At 50.2% G+C, this 21,048-nt stretch overlaps 1 protein-coding gene across 16 annotated transcripts in view; it reads left to right on the forward strand.

The window, feature by feature from the left end:
• DNMT3A (DNA methyltransferase 3 alpha) overlaps positions 1-21,048 on the forward strand; it is a 129,469-nt gene that overhangs the window by 91,797 nt on the left and 16,624 nt on the right. For 12 of the 16 annotated variants that reach the window (XM_023619392.2, XM_070235774.1, XM_070235776.1 and 9 more), the window contains 4 exons: positions 236-321; positions 2,310-2,379; positions 3,151-3,269; positions 6,602-13,124. In XM_023619392.2, the coding sequence (XP_023475160.1) occupies positions 236-321; positions 2,310-2,379; positions 3,151-3,269; positions 6,602-6,743 (417 nt within the window). In that variant the 3' untranslated portion in view covers positions 6,744-13,124. Of the gene's footprint in view, positions 1-235; positions 322-2,309; positions 2,380-3,150; positions 3,270-6,601; positions 13,125-21,048 lie in introns of those variants that run through there. The other 4 variants (XR_011426154.1, XR_002800263.2, XR_002800264.2 and 1 more) reach the window with 1 other exon arrangement.

Here is a 21,048-nt window from a genome sequence, read left to right on the forward strand (position 1 = left end):
CATCATCACAGAATGTTCAGTTGAGCTGTGCTAGTCTAGAATGTTCCAGTGAGAGCAGGTGGAATGAAGCTAGGTTTAATTCTGGCTTTTCCCAGAGGCTTCAGGCTGTCCCGGTGTGTGGCCTCCTGAGAGAGAAATAAGAGCTTTTGAGGCTTTAAGGCTCTAAACTAACAAAATTTCCTGGCACTGTTAAATATTCCTCTCGCTCATCCTTAATCTCTCTCCTATTTTATAGTCCAACCCTGTGATGATTGATGCCAAAGAAGTGTCAGCCGCACACAGGGCCCGCTACTTCTGGGGGAACCTTCCTGGTATGAACAGGTTGGTGAGAACTCCCGGGCCTGGGGTGGCCACGGGTTGGTGTCTGCAGGCAGGGCAGCGGCAAGATGGCCTAAGGAGGAGGGTCACTGAGTGGAACCTCTCAGGCCAGCCTCTTCTGCTGACCAGCTTGCTGCTCTGCCTTGTTCTTCTGTTTCCTTTTCCTTGAGGAAGAAAGGGAGTCAGGCCTAGAAAATACTTGCCTGAGAAACCAAGTAGTGGTGATCAAAAATGGGCAGGGCCTTTAAAAGTGCACTCCTCATACAAAAGGAGAACCAGCACGCCGCTGAGTTCTGGAGCTGGTTCTCCTACATCAGTGATGCATCACCTGCATCGGTGATGTATCTAAGTCAGCTGGTCCTTAGCATCCTGAGGCAAAGCTGTGGAGGATGGAGTTGGGGATGGAAGAGAGAGTGGTGCCCACAGCCGGGCCACATCCTGCTCCAGGAGAGGGAATCTTGAAGCAGCACCACGCAGGTCGGAGAGTCCTGCTTCACTTATTAACCACACGCTTTGTTGGCTTCAGGTCCTTTGTTGGAAGGATGTTGTTCGTTTAGGTTACACAGAGAGAGATTTTAGTATCCAGGAATGAGGACGGTCTCCTTTCTTCAGTGTAATGATTGCATTATAAAAAGGCCTATGAGGAGGAAGGAGTTCTTGTTGGGAGTTAGCTGTTGAAAAGCAGAGTGACATCCACTCAGTTTAGATATCCTATGATGAGGGAAATATTTTCCAGAAGGTTGGAGTCTGAATTTTAAACCTCCTTGGTATACCTGTAAATTGGAAACATCATTTAATCTGGCCTCAGTGGTCTAATCTCCCTCTCTGCCATTAGCATGAAGTCGTAGGAGCTTCCCCAGTCTCAGACCCATTTGGCAAAGTTGCCATCTCTTGTGAGGGCTTGTTGATGGGAAAGAGACAGGTCAGTGGGGCAGCCGACCTGAAAACTGTCTCAGTTTCCCCCTGAAGTTCCCAAGGTGAGTGTGTGTATTGGAAAAATGGACTGGCTTATGTAGTCCAGTATTTTCATGGAGCCGCTAACTCAGTGTCTCCTGACACACCTTGGCCCTGTAGGATTGCTCTCACCTGCCTCTTCCAACTCTTAAAATTGTAGAACCCTGAGCTTCCGGGAGGAGCAGAGGCACCACATGGGACCGAGTAGAGTGTGTGTGTGCATAAACAGGGAGGAGTGGGGAGGGGCGTGGTTTGACTGCGGGTCCCCACGTTTCCCATGCTGAGATAGTGGACTGCTACATGAAACCTTCATTAGGGCTGGCCTGGTGGCGCAGTGGGTAAGTTCATGCGCCCCACTTTGGCGGCCCAGGGTTCGCTGATTTCGGATCCCAGGTGCGGACCTATACACTGCTTATCAAGCCATGCTGTGGCAGGTGTCCCATGTATAAAATAGAGGAAGATGGGCACAGATGTTAGCTCAGGGCTAATGTTCCTCAAAAAAAAAAAAAAAACCTTCATTAAAGGCCAGTGGCAAAGGTGATGTTCAGTGATCTGGTCTGCCTTCTTGAGAAGTGACATGTTGATTACCACAGAATTTTAGTCTTCCAGGGCCTGCGCAGAAGGTCAGTGAATTTCATCCAGTCTACACACCCATGTAACCATCACCATAGTCAAGATACAGAACATTCTGTCACGCCCAAAGCTTGCTTTATGGTGGATACTTTTGAAACTCACTATATTTTAAAATAACTGATATAAAAATAATTGGATTTCTCCCCTTCTGGGCTGGCGTTCTCTGCGTGTTTGTAGTTTGAGACCACTTTTGAATTTACCTTTAAGGGTTAGTGCTTTGTGGATTTGTGTCCATGGATGGCTGCAGTGGGTGTGCATGTGTTTTGGGGGAGTTTGAAGGAGTTTACAACATGTGTGGGTGACAGAGGTCCTCTTTTGCTTTCCCGTGTTAATCAGATAGCTGCTGGGTGCGTCCCTGGTGTTCTCCTGGTTTCTGCTGTTACCTTCTCTCTTCTGCCTCCTAGGCCGTTGGCATCCACTGTGAATGATAAGCTGGAGCTGCAGGAGTGTCTGGAGCATGGCAGAATAGCCAAGGTCAGCCCCAGGGCCAAAGGTCTCTACTGTGGGGTCAGGGGCAAGGGCAGAGGGCAGGATGAGCTGGAGCAGCCCCCAGGGCTGCATCCCACGTGCCCTCTAGGGCCCTATGGGCACAGCAATTGAGGAGGTCGCACGGGGTCCTGTACCCAGTTGGCCAGAGGGGAGGGCCTAGGGGAAAGCCTGGAGGACAGGGAGAGATCAGAAATGCTTGCTGGCCTTGAAGCCCTTCCTCGTTGAGCATCGCCTACTAGTCCTGTGGGAGGCAGACAATAGAAGTCTTTGCCAAGGTCCCTGGATCTGCTAGGGCCTTTAAATTTTTTGGCCAGGACCTATTGCACAAGCCTTCAGAGCAGAGATTTCTCCTGTGATGTGGAAGCTTCGTTTCTCCCTGGAGAAATTCCATTCGGGACTGCTGGCACCCCAGCAGTGTCTTCAAGCCCCTGAGTAATTTGCCATCCTTTTACCTGCAAATCACTACACCTGTGAAAGAACCAAGTCTTAGAAGACTTAAGAAGGACATTGCCTCAAGCTGCTACCTCTCAAGTCCTCGGCCAGTGGAATTGGACTAAGGATGGCCGGGTGACCTCAGAGTGGGAAGAAGAGCAAGGCAGTGGGGTCTGCAGAGGCTCCCTACTGACCCTGGCCCCTGGATGGACCAGGCCTTGTCAGTGTTCGACTCACCAGTCCCTGGCAAGTGCCTGGCACACGCGGTAGATGCATGACCAGCGAATGAGTGCTCATTCCTCTTTTCCTTTCCTTGTTTTCTAGTTCAGCAAAGTGAGGACCATTACTACTAGGTCGAACTCCATAAAGCAGGGCAAAGACCAGCATTTCCCCGTCTTCATGAATGAGAAAGAGGACATCTTATGGTGCACTGAAATGGAAAGGTACCCAAGGCCATGTGCTGGTGTCATGGGGGTGTGTGGTGTCTTCTGATTGCTGTGCTCGAGGGAGGGATCTCTGCCTCTCCTGGCCAGGCTCGTCTCTTCCACAGATACCATGTGAGCAGTGGGTTTTCCCAAGCATTTCCCCACGGGGCAGATTCTTGAGGAGGACTCCTGTGCATTGTAAGGCTGGTCCCAAAGTAAGAGTTGTCTAGGAAACACTCCACGATGCCTTGGCTCCCAGAGGTCCTGCTGAAGTCCAAGGAAACATTGCAGCTGCAGGAGCTTCCTTAACTCGTGCTGCTAATTTTGGGTACCTTTCAAACAAGGACAGTGTAGGAACAGGTGGGCCTTACAGCCTGAGCATCCTGATTTGGTGCAAACTGGACTCATGGGCTAGATTGCCTTCTCATTCTTGGTGTAACTGCAATGTAGTCAGACAAAGAGACCGATTACACAGCCAGAGCAATTAGGAACCCCTGGAACTTCTGAAGTCAGGCAGGCGTTCAGCTCCTTTGTAAAGTTTTCGCTCCTCATGGAGAAGATGCTAGGGATGGATATTTATTACATACAGACTTCAGATACCCACTGTGGATCCAAGTCTCTGGTGGAGCATGTCTTGGAGGTGTCTTTCACAAATACTAACTTTGCCTCTACTGTATGGTAAGTCTCCAGGCAGTGACTGTGTTACAGGCATACCTCGGAGATATTGCAGGGTCTGTTCCAGGCCACTGCAGTAAAGCGAGTCACGCAAATTTTTTGGTTTCCCAGTGCATGTAAAAGTTATGTTTACGTGATAGTAGTCTAGTAAGTGTGCAATAGCGTTATGTCTAATACTTTATTGGTAAAAATGCTAACCATATCTGAGCCTTCAGTGAGTCGTAACCTTTTGCTGGTGGAGGGACTTGCCTTGATGTTGATGGCTGCTGACTGATCAGGGTGGTGGTTGCTGAAGGTTGGGGTGGCTGTGGCAATTTCCTAAAATAAGATAGCAATGAAGTTTGCCGTATCAACTGACTCTTCCTTTCTCAAATGATTTCTCTATAGCAATGCCATGCTGTTCATTTACCCACGGTAGAACTTCTTTCAAAATTGGAGTCAATCCTCTCAAACTCTGCCTCTGCTTTATCAACTAAGTTGATGTAATATTCTAAATACTTTGTTGTCATTTCAATAATCTTCACAGCATCTTCACCAGGAGTAGATTCCTTCTCCAGAAACCACGTTCTTTGCAACTCCTCATCCATTCTACTTTTATCATGAGATGACAGCAATTCAGTCACATCTTCAGGTTCCACTTCTAACTCTTGCTGTTTCCACCACATCTGCAGTTACTTCCTCCACTGAAGTCTTGAACCCCTCAAAGTCATCCACAAGTGTTGGAATCAACTTCCTCCAAACTCCTGTTAATGTTGATATTTTGACCTCTTTCCATGAATCACAGGTGTTCTTAATGGCCTCTGGAATGGTGAATCCTTCCCAGAAGGTTTTGGATTTACTTTGCTCATATCCATCAGAGGAATCATCATCTATGGCAGCTATCGCCTTATGAGATGTATTTCTTAACTAATAAGACTTGAAAGTTGAAATTACTCCTTGAGCCATGGGCTGCAGAATGGATGTTGTGTTTCATTGTTAATGCCATCGAGTTGACTCCAACTCCTAGTGACCCTGTGTACAGTAGAGAGGAACCCTGCTCAGTCTTTTTGCGCCGTCCTCTCATCTTTCTGTGCTATATCAGACAATGCTCTGCTGCTATTTCTAGGGTTTTCATAGCCGGTTTTTTTCGGAAATGGGTGGCCAGGTCCTTCTTCATAGATTTAATGTTGGTAGGCATGAAAACATTAATCACACTGTATATCTCCATCAGCTCTTGGATGACCAGGTGCATTGTCAATGAGCCGTAATATTTTAAGAGGAATCTTTTTTCTGAGCAGTAGGTCTCAACAACTGGCTTAAAATATTCATAAACCATGTTGTAAACAGATGTGCCGTCATCCAGGCTTGGTTGTTCCGTTTTGTCTGTGTTGTTCCACGGGCAAAGTAGGTTTAGCATAGTTCTTAAAGGACCTTAGTCTTTTCAGAATGGTAAATGAGCATTTGCTTCAACTTAAAGTTACCAGTTGCATTAGCCCCTAACAAGAGTCAGCCTGTCCTTTGAAGCTTTGAAGCCAGGCATTGACTTCTCTCCAGCTCTGAAAGTCCTAGATGGCATCATCTTCCATTATAAGGCTGTTTTGTCCACATTGATAATCTGTTGTTTAGTGCAGCCGCCTTCGTTCGTTATCTCAGCTGGATCTTCTGGATAACTTGCTGCAGCTTCTACAATCACCGCTTGCTCCCTCACCTTGCACTTTTATGTCATGGAGATGGCTTCTTTCCTTAAACCTAATGAACCGACCTCTGCTGGCTTCAGACTTTCCTTCTGCAGCTTCCTCACCTCTCTCAGACTTCATAGAATTGAAGAGAGTTAGGGTCTTGCTCTGGATTCGGCTTTGTCTTAAGGGAGCATTGTGGCTTGTTGGATCTTCTATGCAGACCACTAAAACTTTCTCCATATTAGCAATAAGGCTGTTTCGCTTTCTTATCATTCGTGTGTTCCCTGGAGTAGCACTTTTAATTTCCTTCAAGAACTTTTCCTTTGCATTCACAACTTGGCTAAGTGTTTGATATAAGAGGCCCAGCTTTCAGCCTGTCTCGGCCTTCAGCGTGCCCTCCTCACTAAGCTTAATCGTTTCTAGCTTTTGATTTAAAATGAGAGACGTGCGACTCTTCCTTTCAGGTGAACACTTAGAGGCCATTGCAGGATTATTAACTGGTCTGATTTCAGTATCGTTGTGTCTCAGGGCATAGGGAGGCCGGAGGAGAGGGAGACGGGGGAACGGCCAGTTGGTGGAGCAGTCAGAAAACACACAACGTTTATCGATTAAGTTCGCTGTCTCATATGGGCGTGATTTGTGGTGCCCCTAAACAATTACAACAGTAACATCAAAGATCACTGATCACAGATCACCATAACAAATATGATAATAATGAAAAAATTTGAAATATTGTGAGAATTCCAAAATGTGACACAAGAGACACAAAGTGAGCAAATCCTGTTGGGGAAAAATGGCGCCGATAGACTTGCTTGACACATGGTTGCCACAGACCTTCAGTGTGTAAAAAGTGTAATGTGTGCGAAGCGCAATGAAGCAAGGTTTGCCTGTACTTACCTTCAACTCCACAGAAAGTAGCCGGGTGCCCGAGGCTTGAGTTGGTTGTAAAGGACGGAAGGTTCAGCAGAGCCACACAGGCCAGCGCTCACCCCTGCCCTTTCTGCCTTTTCTCCCCAGGGTATTTGGCTTCCCTGTCCACTATACCGACGTCTCCAACATGAGCCGCTTGGCGAGGCAGAGACTGCTGGGCCGGTCATGGAGCGTGCCGGTCATCCGCCACCTCTTCGCTCCACTGAAGGAATATTTTGCTTGTGTGTAAGGGACATGAGGGCAAACTGAGGTAGTGACAGAAGTTTAAACAAACAAACAAAAAAAATAAAACACAACAAAACACCAAGAACATGAGGATGGAGAGAAGTATCAGCACCCAGAAGAGAAAAAGGAATTTAAAACAAAACCACAGAAGCGGAGATACCGGAGGGCTTTGCCTTGCAAAAGGGTTGGACATCATCTCCTGGTTTTTCAATGTTAACCTTCAGTCCTATTTAAAAACAAAACCAATCTCCCCCACCCTTTTTTTTTGGTCAAACATTTTGTTTTCTACTCTTTTTAGAGGGGTTTTCTGTTTGTTTGGGTTTTTGTTTCTTGCTGTGACTGAAACAAGAGGGTTTATTACAGCAAAAGTCAGTAACAGAAAATAGTAACAATACCTTGCAGAGGAAAGATGAGAGAGAGGAAAAAAGGAAATACTATAAAAATCTATATATTGGATTTTTTTTTTTTTTTTTTTACTATATATCTTTTTTGTTGTTGTCTCTAGCCTGATCAGATAGGAGCACAAGCAGGGGACAGAAAATAGAGACACTCAGGCGGCAGAATTCCCTCCCAGCCACTGAGCTGTCTTGCCAGCACCATTCCTGGTCATGCAGAACAGAACCCAGCAGCAGTAGGGAGACGAGACCACCATACAAGACCCTTTTATACAGTATTTCAGGTGCCTACCACACAGGAAACCTTGAAGAAAATCAGTTTCTAGAAGCCGCTGTTACCTCTTGTTTACAGTTTATATATATATGATAGATATGAGATATATATATAAAAGGTACTGTTAACTACTGTACAACCTGACTTCATAATGGTGCTTTAAAACAGCGAGATGAGTAAAAACATCAGCTTCCACGTTGCCTTATGTGCAAAGGGTTTTAACTGAGGATGGAGAGAGGGAGACAGCTTGAAGGTGGATCATTGTCATGTGGGTTCTTTTCCCCTTGGTGTTTAACAAGGTGAAAGAGGAGAATGTGGGAACAGCATCCTCCCATTTCTCCCTGCCAAAAAGGGGGGTGGTAAGATGAAGTGGTCGGGACGGTGGAAAGCTGAGGTGGAATTCATCCAGGCTCACGCAATAACCTTTTGATTTTTTTCGAAAAGGAGACTCCCTCGGCAAGATGGCAGGCTAAGGGGTCTCATTCCCAATTTCTCACATTAGCCGATTCGAGGGCTCCTTGTGGTGGGATCAGAGGTGATCCAGAGTGCGGGGAAAGTGACAGTTCAAGCCCCACCTGGAGCAAATAAAAAAACATACAAAACGTACTGGTGCTTTCCTGTCTAAGTCGCCTTTTGTGTGTTCTTTTATGAGGCCCCCACCATCCACCCTCTGTGCACAAGGCGGCTTCCGGCCCCTGGAATGTGATGTTTTTGGTCATCTCCAAAGGCTGCAGTTTTATACTGGGAGGCTGATGACACCTTTTGTTATAATTATTCTTATGGTTCTGGTTATAATTATGTTTGTTTTCAGATTTTCTTTAAGAAAACGAAAACCCAACCCCCCCTCCCTTTAGGTTTCAAACCAAGGTGCGGGGAGCAGGGTGCTTCTAAGTTAGTGGTGGCCCTGGTGCCCTGGCTCCCTACCCCTCGGGCCAGGTGGGCCACCGGGCGCAGCAACAGCTGGGCAACTGGGGAGTCCCCCCAAGGCCGGCCTTCCGGCGCGTCCCTCTTCTCTTCTACTTCCCCTCCTCTCAAGTCATGTGTGTCAGGGCTGGAGGGAGGGCCGGGCATCTCTCTCCGCGTGTGTGTGGTTGGAGTGGTGTGTATTTCTTTTCTAGTACTTGGTCTGATGATAGCTGTCCCCTTACCTCGCGTCGGCAGCACCTGGAGCCCCAAGTGCAGACACTTGGTTCCACTTCCTACCGAGGCGGGCAGCCTGGCGTTGACGGTAGGCAGGGACAGCATTGGTGGCTCCGGGGTGAGGGCCAATGGGCAGATGCTTGCCTGGATAGATGGGGTGTAGATATGTGGCATATAGAGATATATATTTTATAATGGGAGGGGGGATGGCACCTCCTGGGACTGGCAGGGCTGGGAGGTGTGCTGTCAAGCACATGGTCCCAAGTTCGCATCCCTAGAAAGATAGGGCCTATGGTGATAGGCGCTATATAAATACATAGATAGGGTCATGTATAAGAAATATTATGTAGTGGGGAGTGGGGGAAGGGGACTCAGAATGCTGATCCTCAGACCCCATGCAGACATAAGCCCCACACCAATCAATCAATTCCACACACATACACAGGAACATATTTCTCTACCGATGCATAATAAATGCACTCACTCACACACAGCCAGGGAGCTCCCAGTGCGATTCTCCCCAGGATTCAGGACTTTGTGGAGTCGGCCCTGCAGCTCTTTACCTCTGTTGCCCTGATTGCAGGTAGACTGTCAATCCCAGAAGTTGCTAGGTGCTGAAGGCAGGAAAAGGAGGAGGTTTCATTTTAGCAGGTGCTCTCCTCTAGCAGGTAGCGTTCTATCTCTTTTGCCCCTGGTGATGTCAAAAGATTCTTCTGTTAGCAACCTGTGATACTGACCTGCAACTCTAGGCACCAGTAAAGTCAGCCCTCAACTCCCCCTACCTATTCTCCCCCAACCAAAATGAAATTGACATCCAGGTCTGTCTTGGCCAGGGGGCTTCCATTGGAAAGAAATGGGACAGCAAACCTCATCTTTTGAATAAAGCAAATTAGTAATTGGTGACAAAACTAAACCAAGGCTTTGAATCCCTCGCTCATTGCTCAGGAGTAAGCTCATAGCCGGTGGCCGCAGTCTCCCACTCCTTTTAGGGGTGCTTAGTTCTGGACCCCAAGCTACTCATTTCCTTGTTGGATTGGTTTTTAAGATCACATCCAGTTGCTTCCTGCCAGCTCTGTGACGTGATGGCAGGTGGTGATGCTGGACCCTCGTGGGGCTGGAGCAGCTAGGAGGGAGGATCCCTCTGCCCCTCCCTCGTTGGAGTCTCTGTACCTAACTGTGGTGCTCGCCTGTCCCCTCCTCCTCCAGCCAGGCTCCATCTTCCTGGCCTGGAGTCCACCAGCACCACTCCAGGAGGGCTGCGGGGAGGAGGGCTGCCTCAGGCAGTCCCAGGTGCTCCCTCCCCCGCCGGCCATCGCTGCGGTCTTCCCAGCCCTGGTGTCAGGACAGTGTCCCCGTGGGCCTTCCTCTGCAAAAGGACTTTCCAGCTCTCATGGCTCTCCTAGGCCTTTTGTCCACTGCTTAAGTGAAGGAGTTTGCCTTTCTTAGTAGCGAAAGCTCCACCCAAGGGCTGGTGTGGGGAAGAAACTTGGTAGCCAAGGATGTGTGGCAAGCCTGAGGGATTAGCGTGGGCTGGCCAGCTTGCTCCCAGGAGGCCTGGTTGTTGTGGCTGATACTTCAGAGCGCTTGTTTCTCCCAATCTAGCAACCTGACTGGGCCCAGAACGGGCCAGCTGCCCCCTCGCACGGATGAGAGTTAATCACCAGCGTTTCTTCCAGCCCAACCTATGGGTAGAACTTGGTAGAGTGCAGGGGACCTTGGGAATGTGCCAACATGGCCATGCTGGGGTGCCCTTAACAATCTGCTTCCAACCCTGGGGGCCAGGTATCGGGTCACCTTCTGGAGGGGAGCTGTGCTTCGACAGGCTGAGGTAGGGTTGTGTGAAGATTAAGGTGTGGGGGATCATTACACTTGCTGTGGGTGAGGCTGAGGGTAGAGGCCTTGGAGCAGGAGAAACCAAGGCAGCCTAGGGGAAATTCTGGAGTGTGTCGCCAGCGGGATTTTCTTTGTAAAGAGCCGGCCCATTTACCCCTGGAAAGGAGGGCTTCTAGGAACTGAGGAGGATGCCTCCCTACTTAACTGCAGGTGCCAAGTGAGGCGTGGTGCCAAAGATCTGTGGCTCCGGTCTGCGGGAGGTAGCGGGGGCTCATGCCAGGTCGAAGAGCCCTTGGTCTCCTGCTTGAGGAGGAACTTAGTCCCCAGCAGGTGGCTGCTGAGCCCCGTGGGCCTCGAGCTGGCTGGTGCTAACCCCCCTCCCCACGGGACTGGCTGGAGAACGACAGGCTAGGGGAGCTGCAGGTGAGGATTAGAGGGGGGGCGGGGTGCTTCTGTCGGCAGCTGACGACATGGATGTGTTACTATCTGTTTTTCTCTCTAGAGCCCAGAACCTTCCTGCTATTGAACATTCTACTAGAAAGCAAACTTCCCAAAAGATCATCCAGGACCTCTTAGCTTTTGAGACAGGCCTGGGAGTGGTTGGCTGGTGAGATGCCCGTGTGAGTTTTGGTGAGTCGCTAGGGTGAGGACTGGGACAGGCAGACCCAGCAGGCAGTAAGGCTGTTGCCCGTTGAACTGGTTCCATGAGGGCCGGCTCCCCTTACTTACTGCTCAGCTGGCAGCTCTGGGGAAGCCTGGAGGGGAATAACTCACCATCTCCAGCACAGGAAGGTCTGTAACAGGAGCAAGGGAAGGAATATTTCAGCAGAGCCATCTGGGAAATGTCCTACAGGAAAACTGCAGTCAGCGGTCTTCATATCTTTGATTATGTAAGTATGCATAAAGTGGATCCTGGAGGCGGCTTTGAATTCCTGTTGCTGTTCGACTTGGTGCGGAGTTGCTGTGGCCCTGGTGTCTTTCAGAGGTGTCATTTTCAGGAAACTTGCAGGAGGCCCCTCGAGTTGTGGCTTGGGCCCTGGTGCCTGCCTGGCACTGTAATCTGAAGAGGGCTGGCTGTTTCGTTTGGTCAGGGGACCAGCAGAGCCAAGATTCTGGTGAGCACTGAGTTTCTAGCCGGGCCCCATTTTGATCCCAGGAGGTGATGAGTCTGGATTTGTCATCGGGCATTGTCTAGTCTGATTGCTCCCAGTGCTTGTGATTAGAGGCGACACTGGAGTTGTCCTGCCGTCTGGCAGGGAGCAGCTGAAGCCTTTCCCCGACCCCAGGATGGGAAGGGTGTTGTGGAGAGCTGGCTGGAGCTAGCGTGGCCCTCCCGGCCGTTCTCTCTCTCGAGGCAGGGATTGACTACAAGTGTTCGGAGGATCTAGGAGGAGAGAGAAGAGATTAATTTAAAGGATGGACTCCACTGTGCTAGCAGAAGCTCTCGAACCTTTACGTTTTGGTCGGGGAAGGCTGGGGTCTTTGGGAGGCCGCAGCCCCTCGTGCACCTGTGTGTTTCAGCGCAGGCCGGCTTTGGTTGGTGACCTGTTGCTTATCCCTGACCCCAGGCAGTGGAGTTTTGGGGGAGGGAGACACAAGCAGGGAAAAAGCAGTGAGGACAAGGATGGAAAGTTCCTTTGCTAGTCATGACTGGCTAAATTGCCCAAACAGAGGCCGGTGGACTCCTGTTAACTCCACTAACTGGAAAACTCCCCCAGTCTGCTCCACCCGAGGGCCGTGGGAGGGCAGTTTTCTTGAACCCCACTGCGGCGGCCTCAGTCCCGTGCCTGAGGAGATGAGCAGGGATCGAAAGCACCACCTGAGTCCCATTTCGCTTCACAGACTGATTTGGTTGCACAGCCCTAGAATTCAACCAACAACAAAAATGCCGAAATTCCTTAGAATACGCAGAGGGAGGAGGTGACTCAACAAGGTGCTAAAACATTTTATTAAAAATATATATTGTTAAATTAAGTCTGCTGTCTGGACAATGACTGTTTGTTTTGTTTTCTTGTAGTGGAGTTTAAAAGAGACTATTATTTTACTCTGATATATTATTATTAAAAAGGCATTTTAACTTTGTACTTGAAAACTAAATGAGCGATTTCATGTGTTTTAGCTGAGGCATTGAAGTAGCGGGTGCTTACTTATTTGTGGGAAATCATGTATTCATACTGAAGAATAAACTCCGTAGCTGACTTGGTAATAACTTTTACTGTTACAGACGATTTCGCTTTGACCCCGGCGGCAGAGCACTTTACTCCACATTCCACGCAGCTAAATGCAGGACTTACTCCCCAGATCCTTCCCTCCCACCCCTCTTTCCTTTTTCTTCAGTTCCTCTTTTTTCCTTTTTTTTTCCTTTTTTTTTTTTCCTGGTTCCAGCATCCTTTCACCACTGTATTTTTTTAGGGTTGCTTCTCTATTTATTGACAATAATAATGTACATTTCACAGTCTGGTTCTGGGACATCCAGGGAGGGGCGCGTGTGCGAGGGCCCTGAGGGGGTCCCCCCGCCCCCCGGTGTTCTGTTGTATCTCTGTGTAAGTGATGCTCGTGACATAGCTGTTTATGAAATTAAAGAGGTCAGTGCGTACAGCAGATGTAGAAAGTCTGTCAGTTCCGCCTTCATCACATTTTTTTTGTGCCCAGAAGAATATAATAAAGCTCCTTTCTAATGTACTTGTGCTGGAGAACACTTGAATAAATGGACTGTTTTTGTGCAAAAAGAAAAACGGAAAAAGCACCGTAATAATGTCCTTTTGTCTTGCGTCTCCTTTCCCCTGACATGACTGTTGACAGCCTGCTCCCGAGGGGCTGAGTGCCCAGGTGGGAGGACTAGCTTTGGGTCCAGACGACGTAGTTCCTCCCTGTAAAACATCACCTATCTGAGCATTAAGTAGGGACTGTAAACTGGGTGAGAAAAAGGACAGTTTGGTTGACTTGAAGCTCAAAAAATAACTTGTAGTGAGATAGGTTTGCTGGAAAAGCAAATTTTGTCCTGGGCTGAATGATAGAAGTTTTCAGAGTAGAGCCAGGAGAGGAGATGGTTTCGTGCCAGTGTCTTGGTCAGGTGAGCCTGAGGGCTTTTGGTCCGGGCACTGTTCCCCTCTCTGGGGGGTTTCTCCAACACACAAGGTGCCCAGAGGAGAGCAGCTGGGGTTCTAGACAGTCTGGACTCTGCAAGGAACCCTGGAACGAATTGAGGCCCTTGGCCTAAAAAAGGGAGAATTGAGAGATGTTTGCAAACACTGAGAGGGCAGGCCCAAGGGGCTGGGATGATTCTGGGTAGTTCCGTAAGGCAGGCAGAAGTGGGGTCAGTCGGCAGGAGTTGACCTGTTTCAGCTCAGCGTTTCACCCCTGGCCAGCAGGGCAAGGGGCTGCCTGGAGTGCAGTAAAGCCCTGGTCAGGAAGAGGCGCTGGACAGCCACTGGGGATACTGCTGGCCTTCCTTGAGACCCCAAGTCTGGGTTCCTCTTGCTGCCTGGCGCCTCCTCAAAACTGTCTTGCAAGTGGGCGGTGCCTTGTGGTTTGAAGATGCCGTTCACACAGTCTTCCCTTCATCCTCATGATTCTTTGCCTGGCAGTCACTAGTTCCCTGTCCCCACCATCGAAGAGACTGAATCTGAACACATCTAAGAATTGGGATCTTCCCGCCACATCTCAACTCTAAGACCCCTGGCATTCTGTGCCAAGCGGGTCCAGCCAATGGTTTCTTCCCTTAAGGGAGGGTTATTCGAACCTTCTTTTCTGCATTAGACTTCCGGGGAGGTTTAGGGCTGCACCACTTTGCTGGCAGCTTTGAAAGAAATTATCAGGGGAGAATTTGAGAAAAAGGAGAAAATAGGCTTTTTTCATGGGCACTTTTCTTTACAAAATTGTAAATGTACATTTAACTTTTATCCTACTTTTTTATAAATAGTTTTCAGTGTTGATGTAGAATTCTTTTTTTTTAATGGCTGCATGGCATTTTCTTGTTGGATGTTTGTTTCTTTATATATGCATTTTATTTTAGCTATAAATAGAGCTGCAATAAATATCTTTATGTGTTGGCTTTTCCCCCCTATATTTTGTATTTTTTCCTTCAGATACATTCCCAGAGATGAGACTTATTGGGGTAAAGGAGATGAACATTTTGGTTGGCTCCTGATGCCCACTCCTGGATTTCCTCCCAGTGGTCAGCAAACAGAGTGTATGTTCAGCTCTGAGGCTCTCGGTTCGGAAAAAAAAATATAGTCCTTAGTTTGGCCAATTCAGAAATCTATGTTAATACCTGTGAGGAAGTAAAGACTTAAGACTTTTTTTTTGAGAAGTAAGAGGTGGGAACACCACCGTTTGGTGACTAAATGTTGAATATTAGTTCACTTGGCATGCCTACCTGGCAGAAGTCTGGTGGGGGATGGAATTCACCCTGAACCTTAGAGACTCTAGCTCAAGGCTAAGGAGAAATGAGAGGGTGTCATCCATGCCCCCTAGCTCTGAAAGCCAAGCCTGAGCACCCCAGTGTCGTGAGCTGGGAGTTCAAGGTCTGGCCAGAGCCTACGGAAGGGAGCTGCTGGGGCCATTTCCTTAATAAAACTGTCCTGTGAAGCTCCTGGATTTGAACAAGGTGTCAATCAATGATAGGGAGGGACAGGGGAGCGTCAGAGCTGGGCAGGAGTCAAGGCAGTCATGAATGACGGGGGCCAGAGCCCACTGAGACTGCCCGGGGGGTGGGGAGGGTCTGTCGGGGTGGAGAGGACAGGCTGCACACCACCAGGGCCAGGCTTATGGGTTCCAGAGAAGCTTCGTTGGGTTCAGCAGGGTTGACCTGGTGGATCTGGGGGGGAATAGAGGAGGGAGGGAGACAGAGACTGCTTGGGGGCTGGCTGGGGGGAGACCAAAGCCATAACTAACAGGCCAGAGGTGGCAGGCATGGACAGTGGTGTAATTCCTGGGGTTTGTGGGTGTTAGGTGAGGGGCTGCAGTAAGGGGAAGAAAGCTTATGTTGGAGGTGGGGGCACAAGGAAGTCACATCCAAGAGTATCAGGGCTCCCCGAGATGGTCTCCTGGCATCACCCCAAAGCACCCTTTCTCCTTGGCTCCAATACACTTTAAAGGAAAGAGCCCATTCACTTCAGTGGCACCTTTTCCTCTGCAGCTGGGGTTCTATGAGGGGGTGCAGCTGGGTTAGGAGAAAAGTGCCTGGAAGTTTAGGGGATTATGGGCAGAGGCCTCTGAGAGGGGGACGATTGAAACAGCAATTTTCAGAACTGGATTCAAATCTCAGAGAGCAACCCAGCCACCCCCTCATTTTCAACCCCGAAGCCCCAGGTGCCCTGAACTATGTCAGAAGAAAGACCTTAGCATTTAGGACCTGAGGATCCAAATCCTGTGTGACCTTGGGAGGGTTAGCTGCCTGTCTGGAGCCTTGGTCCTCTCATTGGAAACCTGGGTTTTATCTTCTTGACAAGGATGTAGCCTCTGGTGTCCCCTTCCCGCGCCAGGGTGTGGGGTTAGTTGCTGGGCCTGGGGACCGAAGGAGCCCTGCCTGTGGAGATGCACGGCCAGGTGGCCCTCACTGAGCCCAGGGCTTTGGCCAAAGTCAGTGTCCTTGGGTGGAGGGAGGAACTCCGGGCCTCCGGCGAAGCTTTGGCCCTGATGGAATCACAAGGTCCCCACTCCTCGAGAGGGTAGGAAAAATACCGCCACCTATCCATCCCTTGCCCGGCCCTGACTCGGCTCATGTTACAGCGACGTGAACCTTATTGATCCCCTAGGTCCTGCCTGGCCCAGTGTGAGCACTTCCGCTCTCTCTGTCCTTCCTCCCCCAACCCACCCCTCTTGCCTGTCTCAGGAGGGAGCTGCCCTGCTCCTTGGCTCCCGGCTCCGAATCCCACTCCGCCCTCCTGCTTGGGCTGCGGCTCCCTCCGTCTGGCACCATCCATGTCTCTGTTTCTCCCGGAGCATTTCCTTAATGGCACCCATCCATCTTAAACACACACTGTCCCTTGACCCCCCTCCAGATGCTCTATTTCTCTGCTTCACTTTACAGCAAAACATGAAAGCACTCCCTGTCTTTGCCGGCTCTGCTTTCTCACTTCCTGTTCTCCTCCACCCACCCCAGCGGGGCCTTCACCCCACCGTCCCACGTGACCTCTCAGGAGCCTCTCAGGTGACGTCCCTCCTCCCTGAAACCCCTTCTCTCTGGGCTCCTGACATCATACCTCGCGTCTTCCTATCCCACTGGGCCCCTTCCTCTTCCTGTTCTCTGAACGTTGGAGGGCCCCAGGGCTCCCACATCTGCTTCCACCCCCAGCTTCTCCCACAGGCCCAGGTTCCCGTAGCCAACTGCCCGCTCGGCCTCCCCACTTGGGTGTTAAACGGGCACCTCAAATGTGACCTGTCAAAAACATCGTGTCTGGTCTCCTTCCAACCTGCTCCCAGTCTTCTCCGTCTTGGTAACTGGTGCTTAATTGGTATCAAAATCCTGGGACTTATTCTTGCTTCCTCTCTTTCTGCCACATCCCACATCCAGTTCACCAGCTTGTTCTAACACTACTCACCTCTAAATACATCCTCAGTTTGGCCATTTTTCACTATCGTACTTCTGCAGCTTTAGCCCAACTCCCTGTCATCTGTCCCCTAACTGGTCTCTGTCCCTATCATACCACGACAGGGCTCTTTGCTTCTGTTCCTGTCCCTTCCAGCCCATTTACTACAGATAATAATCTCATTAAAAATCAAATGTTAAAGAAAACTCCATCCGTTGTGTGCTATTGCAAGGATAAACCCTTCTTACCCCAGCCTACAAAGCCCCTCCCTACTCAGACAGCAACCCGGCCACACTGGCCTTCTTTCCCTTGAATATGCCAAGCTCTTTCTCATCACAGGGCCTTTGCACATGCTGTACCATCTACCTGGAAATCTTGCTCATCTGCCTCCTCTGCCTGTTTCCCCTAGTTCAGATCTCAGCTCAGAAAAGCACTCCCTGGTTGTTCCATCTCAAGTAGTCTTGTGCCCCCTCTTCTCTGCTTTATTCATTGTCTTCATAGCTATCACCTTCTGAAATTCTTACTCATTATTTTGCTTACCTGTTTATTGCCTATCTTCCCTCCTAAAATGAAAGATCTGCAGGAGCAGGGAATTTTCCTTGTTTCTGTAGTATCCCCAGGGTCCAGAGCAGGTCTGGTACATCATCGTTATATAGTAATTATCATCATTATTATAATTAACATGTATTGAGTGCTCAGTCTGTACCAGAAGTCATTCTGTATCCACTCATTTAATCGTCCCAACCCTCTGTGCTACATACTCTTACCTCATCTTACAGGCGGGATACGTACTCTGCCCACGGTCACTGAGCACACAGGGGCAACACCTGAATTTCAAAACCTGTCTGCACCCTGCAAGGCTGCAGGTTGCAGCCTTAGTTACCTGCCCCGACTCCGCCTCTCACACATCTTGGGCTGGTCCCTTGGGGTCCCTGTGGTGGCTCTCCGCTCCCTTCTCAAGGGTCTGGGTGTGTGGCTCCTCGCCCTTCCGGGCTTAGACCTGGCTCCTTCTCCACCTACCACCCCAGGGGGCTGCCTCTTCTTCGGGGTGGGGGGCATGCAGGAGTTGGAAGGCAGGCCTGGGGCGCCTCAGGAGGAGAGTTCCTATTTTATAGCTCCTGCTCTGTGCAGACACTCCTGCTGGTCCCGCCTCCCCGAGAGACGCTACTCTGGCTCAGATTTGGATCCCCTCTCCCCTAATTTTCTGTTTCAGCCCCTGATTTGTTTCCTTTGTGGTTCTTATCACGATTGGTAATCATTTCATGTACTCATTTATTGTATTTCCCTCACTAAAATGGAAATCCAGGGGAGTAGAAACAGAATCTGTCGTGTCCTGTACTGTGTCCCCAGAAGCAAATTACATGTTTGTTGAATGAATGGGTAACCACACCCCGCCCCGCACCTGTGGGGATCTCTAGGACAGTGGTTCTCCCCGTCTCGGAAGCCTCTTGCTGGGCTGAGCAGGGTTTAGGGAGTTATTTAAAACATCTGGGGCCACTGTTAGTTCCTACTCAGCTGCGTAAATGCCTAGCTTATGTCCACAGTGTACAAAGGCAAGGAGAAGGGAAGCAGCATTCATTATTGACTGTCTGCTGTATACAAAGAATCCTACCCCACAGCTGCCAACAGTGACTGAACTTCCCCTGGGTCCGCCTTGTGCCAAGTCCTTTACATGCATTATCTCACATGCATTAATTCCCATGCAAAGGCCTGGTACCCAGGTAATTGTGCCCATTTTACAGATGGGAAAATTGAGCCTCATGAAATTATGTAACTTTCCAGGTGGAAGATGGACAGAGGTGCTGTCTGACATCCCAGCGCACCAGGCTGTTTCCACCCCCCAGGTTTCCTCAGAGAGAGCAGGTGGCCTATGCCCTCAGGGCAGCCTCTCCATTGAAGGGAGTGGACCATGAGTTTAAAAAAAAATTAATATGAATTTTTCCCCCAAGCCTAAAATTATATTAATTGCACCAAATTTTAAAATAACCAAAAAACAGAAAAAGCAAAAAATCATTCATCTTCCCACCTCCCAAGGATAATTGCTGGTGGAATTTGTTCCTCTATTTTTCTTTTGCATTAGATACATAGACAACTTTACTAATTTAAAATTGTATTATTCATTAATATACTGTTTTGTAATAATTGCTAACATTTATTGATAACTCACTGTGGGCCAGATATTATTTTTCTAGCATTTTCCCACATCACTAAATATTCTTTGAAAACATCATTTTTAACGGCTGGATACTATTCCATCCCATAGATGTACCATAATTTATTTAATCCATCCTGTTTTGGGGGATATAGATTCTTTTCTTGTCTTTTATTTGGAGGGTGCTATTATCAACTGTGCTGAAGTGAGTGAGCATTCTATCATGTTCCTTCACTAATCATCATACTTTTACATATATTTTTGTAAAAAACCCAAAAACCAAAAAAAAACATGGCATAGTGAGGAGAAAAGCAGCAGAGTGTGATGGCAGAGGTGCGGTGGGCTGGGGTGGGCTGCAGCTTGGCTGGGTGGCTGTTCTCCGTGCCACGCGACGGATCAGGACACGGCTGTCCCTCCTGCGGTCCCGGCTGCCTCCCTCTAAGGCCGGGCGGGGAGCAGGGCGGGTGGGGGGGAGTGGGGGTGGGGTGGGGGAGGGGTTGGGGGAGGGGTGCCTCCCGCCCCACACGCATGCGCGCGCACCGTCTTCTGTTGGGTCCTCGAGGGGGCCCAGCCGCCGGGCTGTCCTTTCCTCCTCCCCCGCCCGCTGGGGGTCCCGTGGACACAGGAGGTCGCTGCCCACCTGGGCAGAGCCCTCCTCTGCTATGACCACCCCGGTCCCTTGTGACCGAGACACGCCCCTGCCTGCAAGGAGCGCACAGTCTAGTGGGGGCGGTCGTTAGGCCTGGTGCCTGTCTGTGACCATTCGCTGGCATCAGCGGTCGAAGTGTAATCTCGGGCGGAAGGGCTCGGGACCTGTCTCGGTAAACTGGCCCCAGGAAGCTTGTGCGCTCCCGTCTGCCGCGAGTGAGGGCGCGCGGGGCCGGCCCTCCGGGTTTGTGTGGCAGGTGGAGCGGCAGGTTGAGAAAGGGAAGGGGTTAGGGGCTCACCTTTACCTGGGGGAACCCTGGGGGTGTCTGTATGCGGTTCTCCGGGGAAGAACTCTGGGATGACGCCGCATCTGGTGCTGGGGATGGGGACTGTCGGATGTTGCGGGAGTATAGTGGTTAGGGGCCCCAGAGGGTTTGGGTGCAACCCCCTGCTTAGGAAGCTTATTTCACCCTCTGAGCCTTGGTTTCCACAGTTAGGAAACTGGGGGCGATAACGGAGTCATTGTGAGAATTCCGGGTGAACTGGTGTGTAAACGGTCAGCACAGGGCTGGGCTGGTCTATAGAGGAGCACAGTGAGCGCCGTTTGTACCGGTCGTGCGCGCGCGCGCGTGTGTGCGGTAGGTCCGCGGGTGGGCACAGGTTTGGGCCGTGCACGAGATGGCGCCGCTCCACAGCCTGCTCCCGCGGTAGACCGAGGCTGTGAAGTTCTTCCGTTTTCCGTGTGCTTTCCCGAGTGTTTGTCCTCAACACTCGGGTTTCTAGGTTAACTGAGTCAGATGAGGGAGGCTCCATGTCTTTTGGGTTTGCAGCCTCAGGGGACTCAGCTGTGGTGGGATCCCTTCCTGGAAGTGCACGGAAGTGTGTGTGGGATTAGGGGTGCTGCTTCCCTGTCCTAGCTTGCTACAGAGGGGAGTTTGGGCCGCGCTGGAGACAAGGGCAGGAGAAGGGTCCTGCTGACGGGTGCTCACCCTTTCTGAGTGTGGATGAGGTGTCAGCAGGTCCCCAGAAGGAGCAGGCCTCCCGGTCTGAGCCAGACTCCACTATCCCCCTCCTGAATCAAATTGGCGGCCAGAGGGAGGGGGCTGCTGTCCTTGAGGGCTGGGCTTTGAGGCTGGTGTGCCTGAACAGCCCTCTGGCCTCATTCCGTGCAGCTCCGAGGAGCCAGGGACTCCCGAAGGTCTGGAGAAAGTGCGGTCAGGCTCCCTCCACCTGGTGACTGGCCTTTTGTTGAGTGTGGCTGTGGAAAGAGCGCTGGGCTTGAGGTCCAAGACCCTCCCTTACTGGTTCCAACTCCCCACTGAGTGGGAGGTTAC

This window comes from Equus caballus, chromosome 15 (genome assembly GCF_041296265.1).
Source record: "Equus caballus isolate H_3958 breed thoroughbred chromosome 15, TB-T2T, whole genome shotgun sequence".
NCBI lineage: Eukaryota > Metazoa > Chordata > Mammalia > Perissodactyla > Equidae > Equus > Equus caballus.